Source organism: Phyllostomus discolor, chromosome 4, assembly GCF_004126475.2.
Source record: "Phyllostomus discolor isolate MPI-MPIP mPhyDis1 chromosome 4, mPhyDis1.pri.v3, whole genome shotgun sequence".
In the NCBI taxonomy this organism is placed as follows: Eukaryota; Metazoa; Chordata; class Mammalia; order Chiroptera; family Phyllostomidae; genus Phyllostomus; species Phyllostomus discolor.
Genome location: NC_040906.2, coordinates 181,185,077 through 181,203,006, shown reverse-complemented (window position 1 = coordinate 181,203,006; position 17,930 = coordinate 181,185,077). Strand labels below are relative to the sequence as shown.

The window sequence follows — 17,930 nt, the reverse complement described above, 5'->3', positions numbered from 1 at the left end:
AGATTTCAAATTAGTGATGTATGCTTTTCTGAAGCAACATGTTCATCAGTTCCTGGTTCTGTTAGACTGGGGCAAAAGTACAGTGGCCCACAATGTAAGATGTATGTTTATCTGTGCAGGTTAATAGAATGAACCCAAATGCACATGTGTCAGGGACCAGTGCTACCTGGATAATTTGTTTGTATGTAAGGATTTGGTAGAAAGAGATTTCCTAAATTCTCCTGATATTATAGTTACTATATAACACCTAAGACATCCTGTATTACTAGCAATAAATAAGTCCTTTTCAGATACAATTAATTACATATTTAAGAATGGAATGAGTTTTATTTCAGTTTGTACCATATTCTTTGACTGATTTTATAGCGATGATTGATGACCATTTGCTTATATGTTCACAAGTTATATATCAGTTTTAATCCTGTGTTTCTAATGTTAAGATTTAACTGAAGAAATTGCCAGAAACAGTGTCAAAAGCATCTCAGTTTTCATGTTTTATGTATAAATTTCTTGTGAACATAAAACTTTAGTTTGTATTTTACGCATGCTTTATTATCCATGTATTCAACATTCATTTCCATTTTCAAAATATTTTGGAACAGTTACACTAACTCAGTTAACCAAAATGCACCTCTTTTTCACTAAAATAATTATTTAAAGCTAAAATTATATGTTCTAAAAGAATCAGAAAGTCAGTGTTCTCTATTGCTGATAGCACTGTCCCTTTAATGTCCACACCATCAGAGGTATAGAGCGAACTGAGGGAACTGCCCAGGGGGCAGCCTGACCGTTTAGGGAGAAGTCAGGAATCACCATCTTTGGCAAGGCAGCAGCAGATGCCTCTGAAATTATCATTCTTGCTGAGTACTCTAGAAGCCTGTCAGCATCCAATTAATAAGTAAAATTCAATGAAAATGTTAATAGCACACAGGAAACCATAGTTCCTAATTGTTAAAATTGTATTACAGTAGTATGTTAAGGACATGTAAATAGAGCTGGGGTCACATCTAGCATTGCTGTGGGCTTGCACCATAAACTCATGAAAATACCTTTCGTCTTTTCTTTCCTTTCTGTAAAGCAATATGATAATTCCTACCATACCTTTTCCACAAAGTTTTGAAAAAAGAAAATGAGATGATGGATGAGTTTTTAAAAACTATAAAGTTTAAAATGTTGTGATGATAATATTCCCTGTGAAAAGGGATATTTCTGTGGAAGGAAGGCTGGAGTTAACACAATAGAGTCCTCAAATCTGCTCATATAAACAGCCATTATGAATTTTGTCACTTTGAAAGTTGAGTTGTTTAATTTCTTTAAAAAGTTATTGTTTAAAAACTAAATCTCATTAATCGTATCAGATCTAAAAATGATTTGTTGCATTTTTCATCATTCTTGGAATCATGAATTTTATAGTTTTGCATCCAAGTGATTTTGTGTTTATAAAGCAACTTGAAATCATTTCAAATATTGCTTGATATTTGTATCTATTCACTGATTTAAAAAGAGCTTAGAAACTTTTCATGGTAATTCATATATTTGTTTTTTGTGTTTTACTGCTTCTTTGGGTTAAAGTCCCTATTACTGGTAAGTGTATTGCAAAGAACTCTAGAAAACCTTTCCATCAAGGAAATACTTAAAATTATTATTCTTAAATGTGTAATAAGGATAATGCTTAGTACATGTACTCTCACTACTAGTCACATTATTAGGTGGTTTAATGAGGTGGAAATGTATTGACATTAATAATTCATGTGATTATTTTAAAGAATACTGCTCATTGTACTGCTGTGTTAAAGCTTAATGCAAAACAAAAGACATTTCATACTGGGACACAATTGTGTAAGATTTGGAATATGGGTGAATTCTGTGGGCCTTTTACAAATGTAAATACCCTGCTGCTCCAGCAGGTGCCTTGTGAGCTCTGGGGCCACTCCACAGAGCCCCTTAGGTGGTTGCACTTCACCTCACTGACGTTATCTGTCCTCTTCTCATCCTAAGCTGTGTAGTGTGCCCAAATTGATGCCTTTTGGTTAAATTTACAGGAGAGATGTGTAGATGCTTTATGTCAGTCTATCGGTTGTAATATTTTAGCAGAGATAGATCAATTGAGTATAGTCTCATAGAAGAAGAAAATCTCATGAATTATGTTTGCTAGCAAATGTTTGTGTATAGAGGGGTGGGCAAAGATTGAATGAAGGGCATTAATTCATTTGGGTGATTAGTTCAGAATGGAATCCATCAGGAGTGCTTTTGATTCATTGTGGTATTTTAGAAGGAAATGCAAAAAAAAAAATAATAATGCATTCAGCCTAGTAAGACAAAGTAAAGTAAATGCAATCAAGCTAAATTATAGAAGCACACAAATCTGATTGTGGGGTTCTTTTTTTTTTTCCTTCTCCAGGAAGAAAAAATGTTTATCATGGGGACAACAATTCATTTTTTGCCATATCCTATTTGTAGAGTTGGTGATAGAACAGGCAAATGTACCAGCATTTGAAATATGTTTCACTGTTAATTAAATATCGTTCTCTACAGTATGCATTATCATTAAAAACAAAAGTTCCCCTAAGAGTGTACTTTCTCTTCTGTTAATGAGCCTGGCAATATAATGCTTTTCTCAGTAACACCCCTTAAAACATTTTTTTAAAGTGGTAAGTTTAAATGTGATAAATATAAGCATGCTTTTTCTCATTGTAATGATTAGTACTATGGTCATTAAAATAATATTTATTCTTCATAGGTAAAATGTTCTTGTTTTTTTTTTCTTCCTCCTTATGACAGAAAGATGCTTAAAGTTTCTTTTCATTTTAAGCTAATATAACACAATTGGGATGGGCCTACACTTAAATGTGGGTGGTAAGGGATTCAGCTGATTTTAACTAATTCATTCATTGAAATGTTTATTGACTGCTTTGCACCAGGGACTAGGAATAAAAAAAAAATGACTCTGTCTCTACACTCTAAGTGTGAAGAGTTTAGTGAAGATAAAAGACCCGGAAACAAATTATTAAAATATAAAATAAATGAAATGAATGTAAATGAGAGGTCATGAGAACATAAAGCAGGAGCTGTGTAGCTCTGCCTGGATGGGCCCAGGAAGAATTCCAGAGGAAGGACCTACATACTTTGCCCCAGAGAAATACACTGGTTTCTTTTACACAGTAGCCAGAAGAGTCCAAGTATATTAGCAATAAAAACAACAGCAACAACAACAATAATAATAAAAAACCAAGAGGTAGAGATTGAGTAGGAATAACATGTGGCCTGGCTAGCTGACATAAGAGGGTCCAGGGGATGCTTCTGTAGAATGCCCGTGTCTCCCAGTCTGCAGTGTCAGGGTAAGAAGCCTTAGGGGACTGGGCATAGTAAGGCCGCAAGGGCAAGACAAGCAGCCGTGTGGGATGGTTGCCCAGAGAGAGGTTGGGTTATGGGTATGAAGGAATTTGCTCAATTTAACCAACAATGAAATACTTCTCCAATTGACAATGTGCTCTTCTAGTCCTACTCTATACTTCTGTGAATGCAGACACAAGAAAAAGTAAGAATCCAGCAAAATCTCCCATTATACTTTTAAAAAATGGATCAGCTATTTTCTACATCTCAGAGCATCTGTCTTGGTGAAATACACATAATGTACTCTGACCTCATGCCCTGAGCTGAAGTGAAAGGCTTTGTATTTATGAGGATGCTGCCCTAGGCCTCTACTATATTTCTTTCCCTTCCTCCTATTACCAGAAAGAGCTTGGGGTCTTAAGAATGTTCTTTGCATTGATATATATTAAACAAGGTAACTTTGTCTTTTTTTTAATGTTCTTGAATCTGAAAAAATGCCAGATGAGAACCACAGTGCTACAGCCGAGTCCAGTCGTCTCCTTGATGTACCTCGCTACCTCTGTGAGGGGACGGAATCCCCTTACCAGACGGGACAGCTGCACCCAGCCATCAGGGTGGCCGACTTACTGCAGCACATTAACCTCATGAAGACATCAGACAGCTATGGGTTCAAAGAGGAATATGAGGTGAAAATTTCAGTACTATGTTAAATGTTATTTTTAGTCGTGATACTCAGTGGAATTTAACAGATTTCCTTCCTTTAACATAACGAAGATTTGAATACTCTGTAGACACTCTAATCCTGCATTTGAGTGAAAAATCAAGTGTGTGTATGGGGAGATTAAGCAGACAGATGAAAGACAAGGTACTTCTTGGGGCTATATCTGGGCCTAAATACATTTTAAGTACTTAAAAATGTTGAGTTCCATAATTTACTTTACTGTATTATTTAAACTCCACTTTCTTAGACCTTTTGTTTCCCCAGTCAAGAATCCACGGCAAGATCCCTTGGGTTCCATGCAATCACTACAGGCTCTATTGTTCTGGTGACTTACACAGTCGGTACTACCCTGCCTCTTTGCTTGTTAACACTCGGTTAAGAGATGGGACGAAGTCTTGTGTTCTAAATATACTAGTTGTCACTCTTAGTTTTGAGGGTGATTGGGAAGAAAAAACAGAACACTGCAAATCCAAATGTCCAGAAGCCAAAAGAAGAAATTGAGAAATTATTCCGCCAACCTCATTTCCCCTTCCTACTCAAACCAAAATAATCAAAATTTAAACTGCAAGGGAAGTGATTTAAATGAAGCATTCCAATAAACAATGTATAGCAAAAAGGGAACAGTTCCTTTGCCACCTTTGCTTACTGAAAAATATCAGTATGAGGCAGAGAAGGAAGCTCTTCCACCACCACACATGTAACACCATACATGCACTGCCACACATGCACTGCCACGCATGTACCACCAGACACCCATAGTTAAAGTAAAAGAATTCAAGCAATAATTTACTTTAAACGACCGTTCAGAATACATCCAACTACATGAAGAATTCTCTAAACATTACATTTTCTTTGCCAATTACTTATATACTCAGTTTGGGAGTGAATACAGTTGTCTTTGAATTTTGAAAGTTGGTTTTAGATGTTTGCCGGAAACACTATGCTGTGGTAACGAACTAGTGAAAGGAATTATAATAGGCTGCTAGAGCTGGCTCTTTTTGTTCATTTCATGTGTATTTCTGTGTACCTCACTTCAAAGACTGTTGACTCTTTGAAGACCCTATTTCCTGTGTTGAGCAAAGTTAAAGCTCTTCTGCAAAAAGAAATTTATACCCATATTTTAAATTGTTACATATGGCAATTAAACCAGTCAACATATTCATCTGTTCCAAGATTCTTGGAGATGAAGACTTTTTAAAAATTCTCATATGGTCCCTTGTTGTAGAGACTCAGTCCTTTTCATGATCTTCAAAGAAACCTAAATGTGATGTACTACACGTGATTTAATGAATAATTATGGGGGAAAACAAGTCCCCCCCGTTATATATGCTAAAGGAAGCACGTTTGAAAGATAACTCATTAAAAATAGTTTTGAAGTTTTTGATGCTTTCTCTACCTCTTTCTTACAAAGTTATAGCGATCTTAAATTGGAAATACTTTTAAGGTCCTTCTTTTCTGAAGTTGTCTCTTGTCCTTAATTTGAACTCAGTCCAATCCAAGATGAACAATGGGAGTCCAGCAAATAAGCTTTGTTCTGACAATAGAATTTGTTTACTACTGTAGGACTCCCTCCCCAAGACAGTGGCTGTTACTACTTTGGTCTTCAGAACAGACAAACCTGATTCATGAAAAGGAATTAAATTCAGTCTGCTTGTTCCTTTTATTTTTCTAGAGCTTCTTCGAAGGACAGTCAGCATCATGGGATGTAGCTAAAAAAGACCAAAATAGAGCAAAAAACCGATATGGAAACATTATAGCATGTAAGTTCTCATAGAATTTGTGGTGAATATACTGTAAATATTGTGCATAAATGATAAATAGTAAGTTGCAGTTCTTCTTTATATGGTTTTAAATTTTAAGACAATCCCAGAGGGTGTCACGTTTCCTTATAAAATAACCCACTTAATATTAAAATAGCACTGGCTATTGGTAATGACATTGAAATTGTCATCATCCTTGTTAATTAAATTGACTCACACTCTTCACCCTGTGGAGAATAGTTCTGTGTGATTTTATGTTTGCACACAAATGCACAAGGTGTTATTAAATGACTGAGAATATCAGAATAATTAAAAGAAAAATCTTTTCAGTGATAAATGGCCTCTTTCAAACTTACTCCCTTGGAATCCATCTGAACTCCAGTTGCTCCATGTTATTTCTCATCAGGGACTTCCTCCTTACCTCTTCAATGTGTGTGCATGGATAAATAACATAATATGAAACCACAGAAGAGATGAGGGAAGTAACATAATTTAGCTTGCAACTAGCTACTTATTTACTTTGACCATTCTTTTTTCAATTTAAATTATTTTAAAGTTTCTTATGAATACATGAGAGACTAATCTTGATGCTCAAGAAATAAGTTGAGGGCAGAGGGTCAAAATCCATTTCCTACTTCACTGGCTCATTTGCTATAAAGCGCAGGCAGAAAGAGCCCAGCCCTTTAAAATCACATCTAAGAAGCGAAAATAGGAGTCAAGGCAAGTTGAGTTCCTTGGACAAGTCCATGAGATTCACCAGACACTAGCTGTCGTGTCCTCTAAAAGCTTCCTAACTATGCAGATGTTAGTCAGTAAAACTTTGTTAATAGAATGCTATTGCAATTGTAATAAGTAATAAGACCATTAATTATCTTGAATTTCTTCAAATGAGTGGAGTTTTGGAAAATTTAGATACTACATTATTCTAAGTCTCTACCAGTGGCATTGTGTCAGAACAGGGGGATATTTAATAGCTGTTATTTTATTATTTATAAATTTTAGATGATCACTCCAGAGTAATTTTGCAACCTGTCGAGGATGATCCTTCTTCAGATTACATTAATGCCAACTATATAGATGTAAGTATTTTTATAGTTCAGTATGCCCAATTTGTTGGTTTGCATATGTGAATCTTTTACTTGTTATTACCTATAAAGTGATTGCTAGCTTTTTAAAATAAAGAACAAACTGTACACTTTTCCTTGTTCTACGTCCTAGTACTTACTGACGTTGTTGTGCTTTCTTTCACACCTGACTTTGGTTTGGGCTGTAGATATGGCTGTACAGGGATGTAAGTACCACTATATGTAAATAACAGTATCCTATTATAAATATTTGATGTAACTACTCTTAATTACAGTTATTACTAATGCTTACTACTAGCTTTCTCTGCATGCTTCACGTAATTAGCCTCATACAGTATATCTATGTTCATTTCTTTGTAACTCCTTTACATGTCTTAAGATCTCTTTTATCTCCTTCCCTTATCTATGTTTAGAAAAACAGGACCATTTTTAGCTCTTGACAGTTTCTTACGTACTTGAGTTTTATTTGTTGACGATTTCTGTTTCTGGCTTTTATTCTTACCCTTCCCCAAACATATGTGAGAAGCTGGATAGTATGATGTGTTAGTGTTTCTGAAATTTTACTTTTTACATTTGACTTCTGATGTGAATAATGGGTAGGGAAACTATTTTGTGGTATATGGTATTGGTTTGTGAAGTATTAAAATTACTTAGGCAAAATAATTACCAAATTGCATTTGTCAAGTACACATATCGCACATATATATCAAATCATACAAGTGAAAAAGTTTGTTTTAATCATATATTCTATTCTTAAATTTTACTTAAAAACACATCTACACATATATTCTTTGTTTAATGGAAAAATTTTTTTAATGATAGATAAAATATTGTTTAGGAAGCAGTATATTACATTACATATAAGAGGGACAGGCTCTTTGTTTGTGCTTCCTGGTTCAAAATCACATTGGAAATCATAGAAAGGTTATTTCATCACTCTGAGCCTCAGTTTCCTCATCTTTAAAGTGGGGGTAATGATAGTTTTAATCTTACCACTTTTTTGTGAAAATTAAATGAAGTAATTCATGTTGAGCTTTTAGCACAATGCCTCACACATATTAAGTGTTCATTAATTTTAGTTATTTTTTAAACTAATTTAAACGAGGTGCGTGTAAATTAATCAGTTCAAAATATGCATTATTTGGAAGGCAAATGTAGAAATATCAAGTATTACAGCATATATGCATACATTTACATCTATAAAATGTAATAAATTTAGGAGCCAACATTTTCTAATTTACCAAAAGAAAGAATATTTTTTATGATATTAAGTTCATGTTTTATAGTTATTTTGTGGATTGTAATTATTTATATTTTTGAATGAATAAATTTTATTATATTGATTAAATTTTTGACCCTCACTTTACTCTCACTCAATATTTTAAATTTACTAGACACCTTAACATGGAAAACTAAGTTCTTGGTCTATTTTTTAAAATAAAACACATTAACAGTTCTCTGACAAATTCATACTTGTTCTTACCAATTTAGTTTGACCTTGTTTTTCTGCCAAGACATATACACTGGAGCCTTGTTATAGTGCTACTTTGTGATTCACATGTTAACGGTGAGACTGTTTTATACAGTATTTCTGTTAAGACCCCAGTGTATTTTGGCTGATTATTACACAATTTTATAATTTTCCCACTCCCATTAGATTATTATATTTAAAAGATGTCTCCTGCAATTGGTAAATTTTTCATGAAAAGCGGGAGATGAAATGCTTATGGAGCTTGAAAAAAAATTCATAAAATACTGTGCTATGTGGGTGTATTTAGAAATAGAGAACTTCCAAATTTGCAGTAACTTAATGCTCACGTTATCAAGTTTTAGATTGGAGAGTTCAGTTGATATGCACTTGTATTTGTGCTGAGTCACCCACCCAAAATGTGGATAAATTGTACCCAAGGCTTTTTACTAAAGTGCTCTGGTAAATACACAACAGACCCAAAGCTCAACCCCATTACACCATTAATATTTTTTCTACTCATGATCCATTGGAATTGAAACCAATTGATAACAACTAACAGCTTGTTCCTTCATAGGAATAACTTTTTTATTGAAACAATATTAAGTCTTTAACCACATAGAGGCCTTGGCATATTAAAAAAGAAGATAAGATATATATTTTAAAACTCTTCTTTTCCTATATATGTGTGTACCTATAGTTATGTGTGTGTGTGAATTATTATATTAGTATCAGCACACATAAAACAGTTTCTGGCAGATTCTGGAATGTATTAACAGAATAGGAATACTCTGTAAAATCTCTGCAGGACTTTGATTTGACGCACACATGCATTGTCCAGCTCTAACATTGGAATGTTCTGTTATTTTTTTATGGTTCTAATATGTCGTTGTCCATTTGTAATGCAGTGTGTTGTACTTTTGGATGATAAAATGAGAATTGGTCTTTTTGAACACAGTTTTGCCAGGAATGAATGACTAAAGATTAACATGAAGGCATAAACATTTTAGTGAAACCAAAGAAAATCTATGAGGTTAATCCCTAGCAAACAAATCTTAACTGTGCAATATATATTCTAATCAGAGCCCTTAAAATATTTATTTTTTTATCTTTACCTTTCAGATAACATAGGTTTGAGAAGTGAACTATGAGTTCACTACTCATTTCTGGACTTTTTACTATAACTTAATCTTAACAGGTGGTTGTCTTCATCTTTTTATGCCTTCATTCATTTATTTCTGACACTGATGTAAAATTATGACCAATTTGTTCTCCTATTTTAGGGCTACCAGAGACCAAGCCACTACATTGCGACTCAAGGTAAAACTTCGCCTTTTTGAGTGTTATAGAACAACCAAACTTGCTTATCCCTCCGTATTGGGGAGGGGTTGTTTGTTTGTTTTTTACAATTTTATCTGTCAATTAGATAAATGATCGTTCCTTCTGAATAACACTATTCATTCATTCATTTGTATAATACAAATTGTTTTATCTGTACAAAATATATGTGAGTGTATGTATATATAAGCTTGATTTACTTATTTATTTATTTATTATCATTTTTTTATTGTTGCTCAAGTTCAGTTTTTAATTACAACTGTAAGAAAAGCTGGTGGTAGTTTTTGTGATTGGGCTCTTGGTATCCTGATGTCGCAGAGTACTAGGCAATAGTGCTGGGCGGAGGAATTCCTTATTTTTGTTGAAAGCAAGGGAAGCCTCACCTCACATAAAGTGCCTTGTTTCTGGAGCAGGCTGTGAGCCTGGAATGTAATAATAGTACCCAAGGCCCATATCATTACAATGAGATGTTATACTATCTTCCAGCATTTTTTTTGCAAGTGAAGACTGAGACAAAACATAGGGCTAAAGGGAACCTCGTCAACTTCTTCCTTCATGGAAAATAAGAGAAGAGTAGGGGAAATTTGTTATAGTGGCACATTGGGAAATAAAAGTATCCTAACATCAACAACAAGAGCACCTTTAGTTATCTCTCAAAATTGGCCATGGGTTGTTAGAAGAAAAACCTGCATATCTACTGTATAAAAGAGGAAAGTAAAACAAAAGCTATATTACTCTTTGACAGAGGTTATTTTATAAGTGTTTTCACATATTTTTGGAGTAATTGAGTTTGTGTAAACCATTTAAATTTAGAAAAGTCATCCACGATGAACAATATTCTAGTTTTAGGGTAATAAGTAAAGCCCAGCAGATGCTTTTGCAGTTTGGAGATTATACTGTAAGATTAAGATGTGTCCTGTATGTATGACATGTCTTCATTAACCCCTCAGCATGCACTGTTTATAAGTGATATGCATATAATTTTAATTGGCAATATGTACTTTTTGGTTGGTGATGGCACAATCCTGTTTTCATGTATATTTGAAGATGTATTGACATCACTTAGATACAAATACCCTAGAAACCAGTATTTCTTTCTGAACTGGGAAGTAAAACATAGATGGCAAATAAAACAAACAAACTTGCACATGCCTGTATTTTTACCTAGTGTGACTTAGATAGGAAATGCATTGGAAGTACTTTTAGTGACATTTTGTGTTCGACCTTCAATTTTCTTTTCCATTTATTGAGTTTACATCACTTTTTAACTTACCAAATGTCTTATTAACTATCAAAAGTCTCTGATAATATAATATTCAAATTAATTCTTTGCTAGGCCCCGTTCATGAAACAGTATATGATTTCTGGAGGATGGTCTGGCAAGAACAGTCCGCCTGCATCGTGATGGTGACAAATCTAGTTGAGGTTGGCCGGGTAAGAAAAAAAGTGGGTTGTTTATTTGTTTGTCTGTTTGTTTGGGGGGTTTTTAAGGGGGCTATAAAACACAAGTATAATTTGAGTAGCAAATCATAACAAATTTAAAATAGAATATCATTCAATTGTTTAACAAAAATTATAGTCATAGCTTATCAAATGAGTGCTTGATTCCCTAAGTGAAACTTGATCACTGAGAAATTATTTGATTGCTCATTTATTGATAAAATAAACTTTGATTTTCTACTGGAATCTAATTACATTGTCAGGCTTGTATAATTTTATGAGATAACACAAAGTCTTTCTCTTTAATGTGTAATATGTAAAATGATGTCTCATTTATAGGTTTTTCAAACTATTTCTTAAATTTATTTTTATAGTTTTTTTTTCTATTACTATTTGTCCTCCATATACCCCCTCCAATCCCCTCTCCGCAATCAACACACTATTGTCCATTTCCGTGAGTTCTGTTTCCTATTTTGCTTAATCCCTCCACCCTCTAACCACCCCCATACCCAGAGCTGTCAGCCTGTTCTCTATCTGTGAATCTGTCTCTATTTTGCTTGTTATTTCAGTTTGTTCATTAGATTCCACATATGAGTGAAATCATATGGTATTTCTCTTTCTCTGACTGGCTTAGGATCTGGAGAATATTGTGCTAGATTTTTTAAACTGTATTTTATCTGCAACATGAAGAGTTACCACTCAAATTAAATCATATTGGTTATGTTTTAGGTATTCAGGTTAACCTATGTCTTCCTTTTTGTCATTTAGGTTAAATGCTATAAGTATTGGCCTGATGATACCGAAGTTTATGGCGACTTCAAAGTAACTTGCGTAGAAATGGAACCACTTGCTGAATATGTAGTTAGGACTTTCACCCTGGAAAGGGTAGGCACCCTAACGTTCTATTTTTTAAAATGAATATTGAAACTTATTTTTCTCTTAGAATGCTTGTTAAAGTATGTTTCGACTATGCTATAAATCTGTCCATTTTACTCATTTATTTTACAAATATTTGTTTAAGAGCATATCATGTTCAAGGCATGTTTCAAAACTTTGAAACACATTAAATCCCTGCTCTTGTGGAGCTTATAATCAGTTGAGGGGAGAAAAGCGATAAACATTAATAAAGCAAATACATCATATACTATGAAAGGTACTACAGAGAAAAATGATGTTGGGAATGGAAGTACAATAGATAATATTGCTGAGGTAGAAGAAGGAATGGTTTACAATTTTAAAAGGATGATCAGTAGAAGACTCATTGAGAAAACTGCCTACAAATAAAGGCCTGTGGAAAGTGAGGGAGTGGAGTGAGTGATTTAACTATTATATCCCAGGGAAGTTAGCCCAGAGAAGAATATTTCTGAGGGAGGGAAGATTCATTTTAGAGACCCTGAGGCACGAGTATACCTGTCACAATGAGACACAGCCAGGAGTCGAAAGCCTTCAGAGATAAGACAGAAATACGAGATGGAGTCAGAGAAATCACAGAGCCAGATAAGTGAGCCCTTATAAGCCATTATGATGATTTTAGCTTGTATCAAAGGAGGCAGGCGGTCATTGAAGGGTTAGGAGCCCAGGAGTAACATGATCTGACTTTTATTTTTAACAGGATCAGAAAGACTAAAGCAAAGTAGACAATGTAAGAACATTTAAGTGAGACACAGAAGCAATGAACTACATTGCTGCAGATACCATGGTTGCATATGTATCTCTGTATATCTGCAGAGCTTTAAGATATGGGTGTCCTTTGGCTAAGAATTTTTTTCCATTAATTTATCATAAGGTGTGCATTTAAAATACAATGACTTCATGTATACTCTTGGAAAATTTAGTTGACTGTACATGTCCAGCAGTAGGAAGATATTATACATTTATGATCTAACAATAGCATTTTTTAAAAGATTTTATTTATTTATTTTTAGAGAGGGAAGGGAGAGAGATAGAGAGAGAAACATCAATGTGGGGTTGCTGGGGGTTATGGCCTGCAACCCAGGCATGTACCCTGTCTGGGAATCCAACCTGTGACACTTTGGTTTGCAGCCCGTGCTCAATCCACTGAGCTACGCCAGCCAGGGCTTGCAATAGCATTTTTAAAAATGTATTGACTTGAGAGAGAGACAGAGAGAGAAACATTGAGACATTGATTTGTTGTTCTATTTATTTATACATTAATTGGTTGTTTCTTGTATGTTCCCAGACCCAAGATTGAACCCACAACCTTAGTGTATCAGGACAACATCCTAACCAACTGAGCTACCCGCCTAGGGCCTAGAAATAGCATATTTTACAAACTAGATCTATAAGTATTTATACCCACATTAAAATAATTAGAGAAAATATTAAAAGTAGCATTATACAGAATAACATAATTACGATTATCACAACTCTAAAAAAGTATGGAAATTTCTTAGACAAATCAGTACAATAAGATAATCAAAGATCTAGATTTCAAAAAGAGCCATCAAGTTTGATTTAATGATTAACTAGACCTCATTATTATGGAAAGAAAGAATATAGAATATGCATTTTTCTTGTTAGTTCATGAGAATTTTATGAAAATCAATCACGAACTTATAAAGGAAATGTGAACAATAACAAAAACTTCAAGATGCTTCTAAAATCCAATAGAAAATAATAACAAATCACTAAGCCATGACCCCATAAATTAGGCTCTTAGAAATCACCAAAGCCTCTTCTGAATAATCCCTGAGTGAACTATTGCCTCAAAGCTAAAATTATACTGTAGTAATCAACAATTTATACCAAAATTTCCCACAAGTTATCCTCTAAGAAAAAAATATATCCATAAATCATTTCAATTTTTAAAGGTAGTCTAGATCACATGAAAAATCATTAAACTAGAAAACTTTAAAAATCAATAAAATAAAAAAATAACTATTAAACAGAAACACACACAAAAAATTAAAAAGCTAGTTCTTTGAGAAGATCAATAGACTAACTAAACCACTGATTCAGAATGAGGAACAATCAAAAAAATATGCAACTTTAGCCCTGGCAGTGTGGCTCAGAAGATTGAGTGCCAGCTTGCAAACCAAAGGGTCGCTGGTTCAATCCCCAGTCAGAGCACATGCCTGGGTTGCAGGTCAGGTCCCCAGTAGGGAGCACGCAAGAGGCAACTTCACACTGATGTTTCTCTCCCTCTCACCCTCCATGCCCCCTCTCTCTAAAAACAAATAGTAAAATAAAATAAATAAGTCTTTTAAAAATATGCAATTTTAGTAAATATAGAAAGGATATCATTGTAGCTATGCTTGTTGTTAGGAAACTTATAAATATATTTTGTTTAAACTTAGAGGTACAGATTTTCATCTATATACACTGATATGCTAAAAAATAATAATTTCTTAAATTAAACTCAGAAAGAGTTAGAAGCCTGAACAAATGATAGAAGAAAATAAAATGATTGTTAAAATTTACCATTAAAATTGCACTATGGTTTCATAGTTGAGGTTTCTTTAACATTTACAGAATTATTAATGCCTATATTAGTCAAACCATTTAGGCCATAGAAAACTGTTAAAACCAACTAAATACATTTTTAAAAGCTATCATACCTATGATAACAGAACTAGATAAAGAAACTCCTCTGTTTTTTATCTCAATCTCTCCAGTGTGCATGCCCACACCTTTTGAACCAATTACATTCAAGAACATTCTTGAAACAACTTCAAAATGAAATACTGAAAATTTGAATCCAGAAGTGAACTGAGAAAAGATCATAACATGATCCATCATGATTTTTTTCTAAGAATACAAAGATATTAAAACTGGCAGAATATTTCATATGATAGTGCATTAAAGAAACAAAACTATGTTACTTCATTAATAGACATTGTAATGCACTTAATTTGATTTAAGTGACATTTATAATAATACTCTAATTATATTAGGAAAATAAGGAGAGTCCCTAAACATGAGAAAGGTGTTTCAACAATAACTAGGAGCATGCGTGTTCAGGAATAAAAAATTAAAGGCCTTGCTGTTATAATCAGGAATGTGATGTGGATAATTATTCTCACTAGTATTCAACATTTTAGGAAGCTCTATCAAATGAAATAAGACAAAAGGAATAAACTGCATTACTATTAGAAGAGATGAAATTATTTTTAAATAAAATGATCTTATACCAAGAAAACTACCAATAATATTTTTAAATATTAACTAATAATCACTTATGTAAGCAACTAATTCAAAATAAATATTCATAAATTCTAGCTTATAACAATAAACAGAGGGTAGACATTAAAAGTATCTTTCATGATAATAAAAAAGTATCTAGGAATAAACAATAATAATATAGATAAGTTTCTAGAAATATAGCAAGAAAGGTACAGGTCCTAGGCAAAAAAACCACAGAAGTGTATTGAAAGACACGAAATACGATGTGAACAAATGGAGGCCTGCTACGGGCCCCAGGTGTACTTGTGTGTAATTGTTTTTAATACCACATTAGGGATTCGGTGCAGTACGAATTGGAACGTCATTGGGTTTTTATTTTTGACATGTTTTCTTGTATTAGAACTGGAAAGAGTGATTTTTTGTGAAAACCACATATTTGAAAATTACTTTGGAAAAATTAAATAAAAAGAACAACAAGGGAACCTGTGCTGCCAGATATTAATATTTACTAAAAGGAGCAAGGCCCTTACAGCAACTACGGTGAAAGGATTAATGTGGAAGAGGTGAAGCAACATCTAGAATCAGCACTAGACTTGCCTTTGAAAGTAGTAACAAAAGGGATTTCTCCATTCGTGTGACTCCGTGGTGCTGTTTATTATTGTCACTAGTATAATGGCTTGCTGAGCCCTGCTTTCTGTAGGGTGTTGTGTTAAGAACTGGAACTAAAATAAATAATAAGACATGATCACTGGCTTCCAAGGTTTTAGTCATATTGGTCTGTATAGGATAGAATCAAAACATAAACTTTCTTAATTTGTTTCGTTTATTTCATGCAGTTGTTCTACCTATCCTGCCTTTCGAACAATGGACATTGACATTTGACCGAGAGGTCACAGCAGAGTTGGAGTTGTATAGACTATAGAGGGGGTTTTGCTTGTTTTGTTTTGTTTTTCAGTTTTTGGTATTTTTGCTACAAAGGTGGATTCTGAAAAATAAATTCTGCAGCACTTCATGTGTGCTCCAAGCTGCACTACTACTACAACCTACAGGCTTCTTTTAACAAAAAAAAAAAAAAAAAAAAAGGGAAGGGAAAAGCTTTGAAATGTGCATTTAAAGGTGTCTCTTAAATTAGCCCAATATGAGAGAGGCACAACAATAGATACTTTACCTCTTTTATTTTGTATTTTTGTTGCTATAAATAATACTCTGTGTGCTGAATTATTGCACGGAGTTAAGAAAAATAGGCCGCCCGAAGAATAGTTTAGCTGTCCTTATCTTTTTATAAACCAATCTAGAGTAGCACTCTGCTGGAAAATCTCCACATGCTATGCTTCAAAGCCATTTTCAACATGGATAAGCGAAGCATTAAAATCTCTTTGTGAGGTGAGAAGCTAGAAAGTTGCTTTTATAAATTACTTGAGTACTCAGTGCATTGGGTCAATAGGGCAGTGTTTTAGCTTTCCCATTTCTTCCCTTTACCCTAATTTTATGTGTTTCCATTCCCAGTAAGGAGCAAGCTGTCAGAGTAAATAAAATTTACCCTGACTTACAAAACTGAGCAAGACTTCTAATTTTCTTCCTGTGGCTGTTGTCTGACAATAAACGTAAGCTCCTAAGCCGTATCAGCCCAGCATCCTTTTTCAGACAAAGTCTAGTCTTGGTAAATTCTTCATTTTTTTCATTGTCAGTCAGGTCTAGTACTCCCGATTGTGTTTTATGACTGGATTTGGGGCCATCTTGAAACACTTGTTTACATGTTTGCGCAGAGGGGCTACAATGAGATCCGGGAAGTTAAGCAGTTCCATTTCACCGGCTGGCCTGACCACGGAGTGCCCTACCATGCCACGGGGCTGCTCTCCTTCATCCGGCGAGTCAAGTTCTCCAACCCACCCAGCGCTGGCCCCATCGTTGTGCATTGCAGGTGAGTGATGGTCCACATGGCGATGACTGTGTACAGCCAGCTTTTTAAAAGTATAAACATAAGGCTTTTAAGCACAAACTAATGCATGTATACAAAATTCCAGCTTGCATTTATTACAGATTAGGTAAAACAGCAATAATATAAAAGTTAGCCATAAGGAGGATATAAAATAGGAACTTAAGAAATAAATACGTTCATTCTAATGTGTATAGTGTTGTCCATGATTGTGAGTGTAGAAACTACTTTTCAGTGGCAACATCTGTGTTTTGGTTTTTGCTGGGGGATTTTTTTATTGCTTTTGTAAATCCCATATTTTATGGAATGGTAAGTTGAAATAGAGATTTCTTGCCAATCTAGTAAATTCCCAATAGAATCCCAGATTTTAAAACTAAATTTGAGACATACAGAGTTACTGAATGGCCTAAATTACAGGAATTTGTGCTATAAAACAGCTATTTAAGACTTTTTTTAAAAAAACATCTATTGGAGGACCTTGAAAACGACATCAGTGAGATCCAGTAAATACATGCCAGAAAAACATGAACAGTATATCCAGACTTTCTTCTGATTAGAAGCTTCTCCTAAAATAAGCATTCAGAGATACTAAAAGCAAATTACATGGCCTCATTTTAAGATGTGAACAAAAAAATATATACTGAATTTGAAAGTCTTTTCCTAAATGCTACATAGCATTCTCAAATACTAACTCCTCCAAGCCACA

General features: G+C 34.0%; 1 protein-coding gene across 8 annotated transcripts in view; it reads left to right on the top strand.

Moving 5' to 3' along the window:
• PTPRK (protein tyrosine phosphatase receptor type K) overlaps positions 1 to 17,930 on the top strand; it is a 490,478-nt gene that overhangs the window by 458,246 nt on the left and 14,302 nt on the right. For 4 of the 8 annotated variants that reach the window (XM_028510317.2, XM_036024685.1, XM_036024683.1 and 1 more), the window contains 7 exons: positions 3,835 to 4,019; positions 5,727 to 5,814; positions 6,817 to 6,893; positions 9,651 to 9,687; positions 11,042 to 11,139; positions 11,914 to 12,030; positions 17,055 to 17,209. In XM_028510317.2, the coding sequence (XP_028366118.1) occupies positions 3,835 to 4,019; positions 5,727 to 5,814; positions 6,817 to 6,893; positions 9,651 to 9,687; positions 11,042 to 11,139; positions 11,914 to 12,030; positions 17,055 to 17,209 (757 nt within the window). Of the gene's footprint in view, positions 1 to 1,572; positions 1,585 to 2,401; positions 3,038 to 3,834; positions 4,020 to 5,726; positions 5,815 to 6,816; positions 6,894 to 9,650; positions 9,688 to 11,041; positions 11,140 to 11,913; positions 12,031 to 17,054; positions 17,210 to 17,930 lie in introns of those variants that run through there. The other 4 variants (XM_036024680.1, XM_036024684.1, XM_036024682.1 and 1 more) reach the window with 2 other exon arrangements.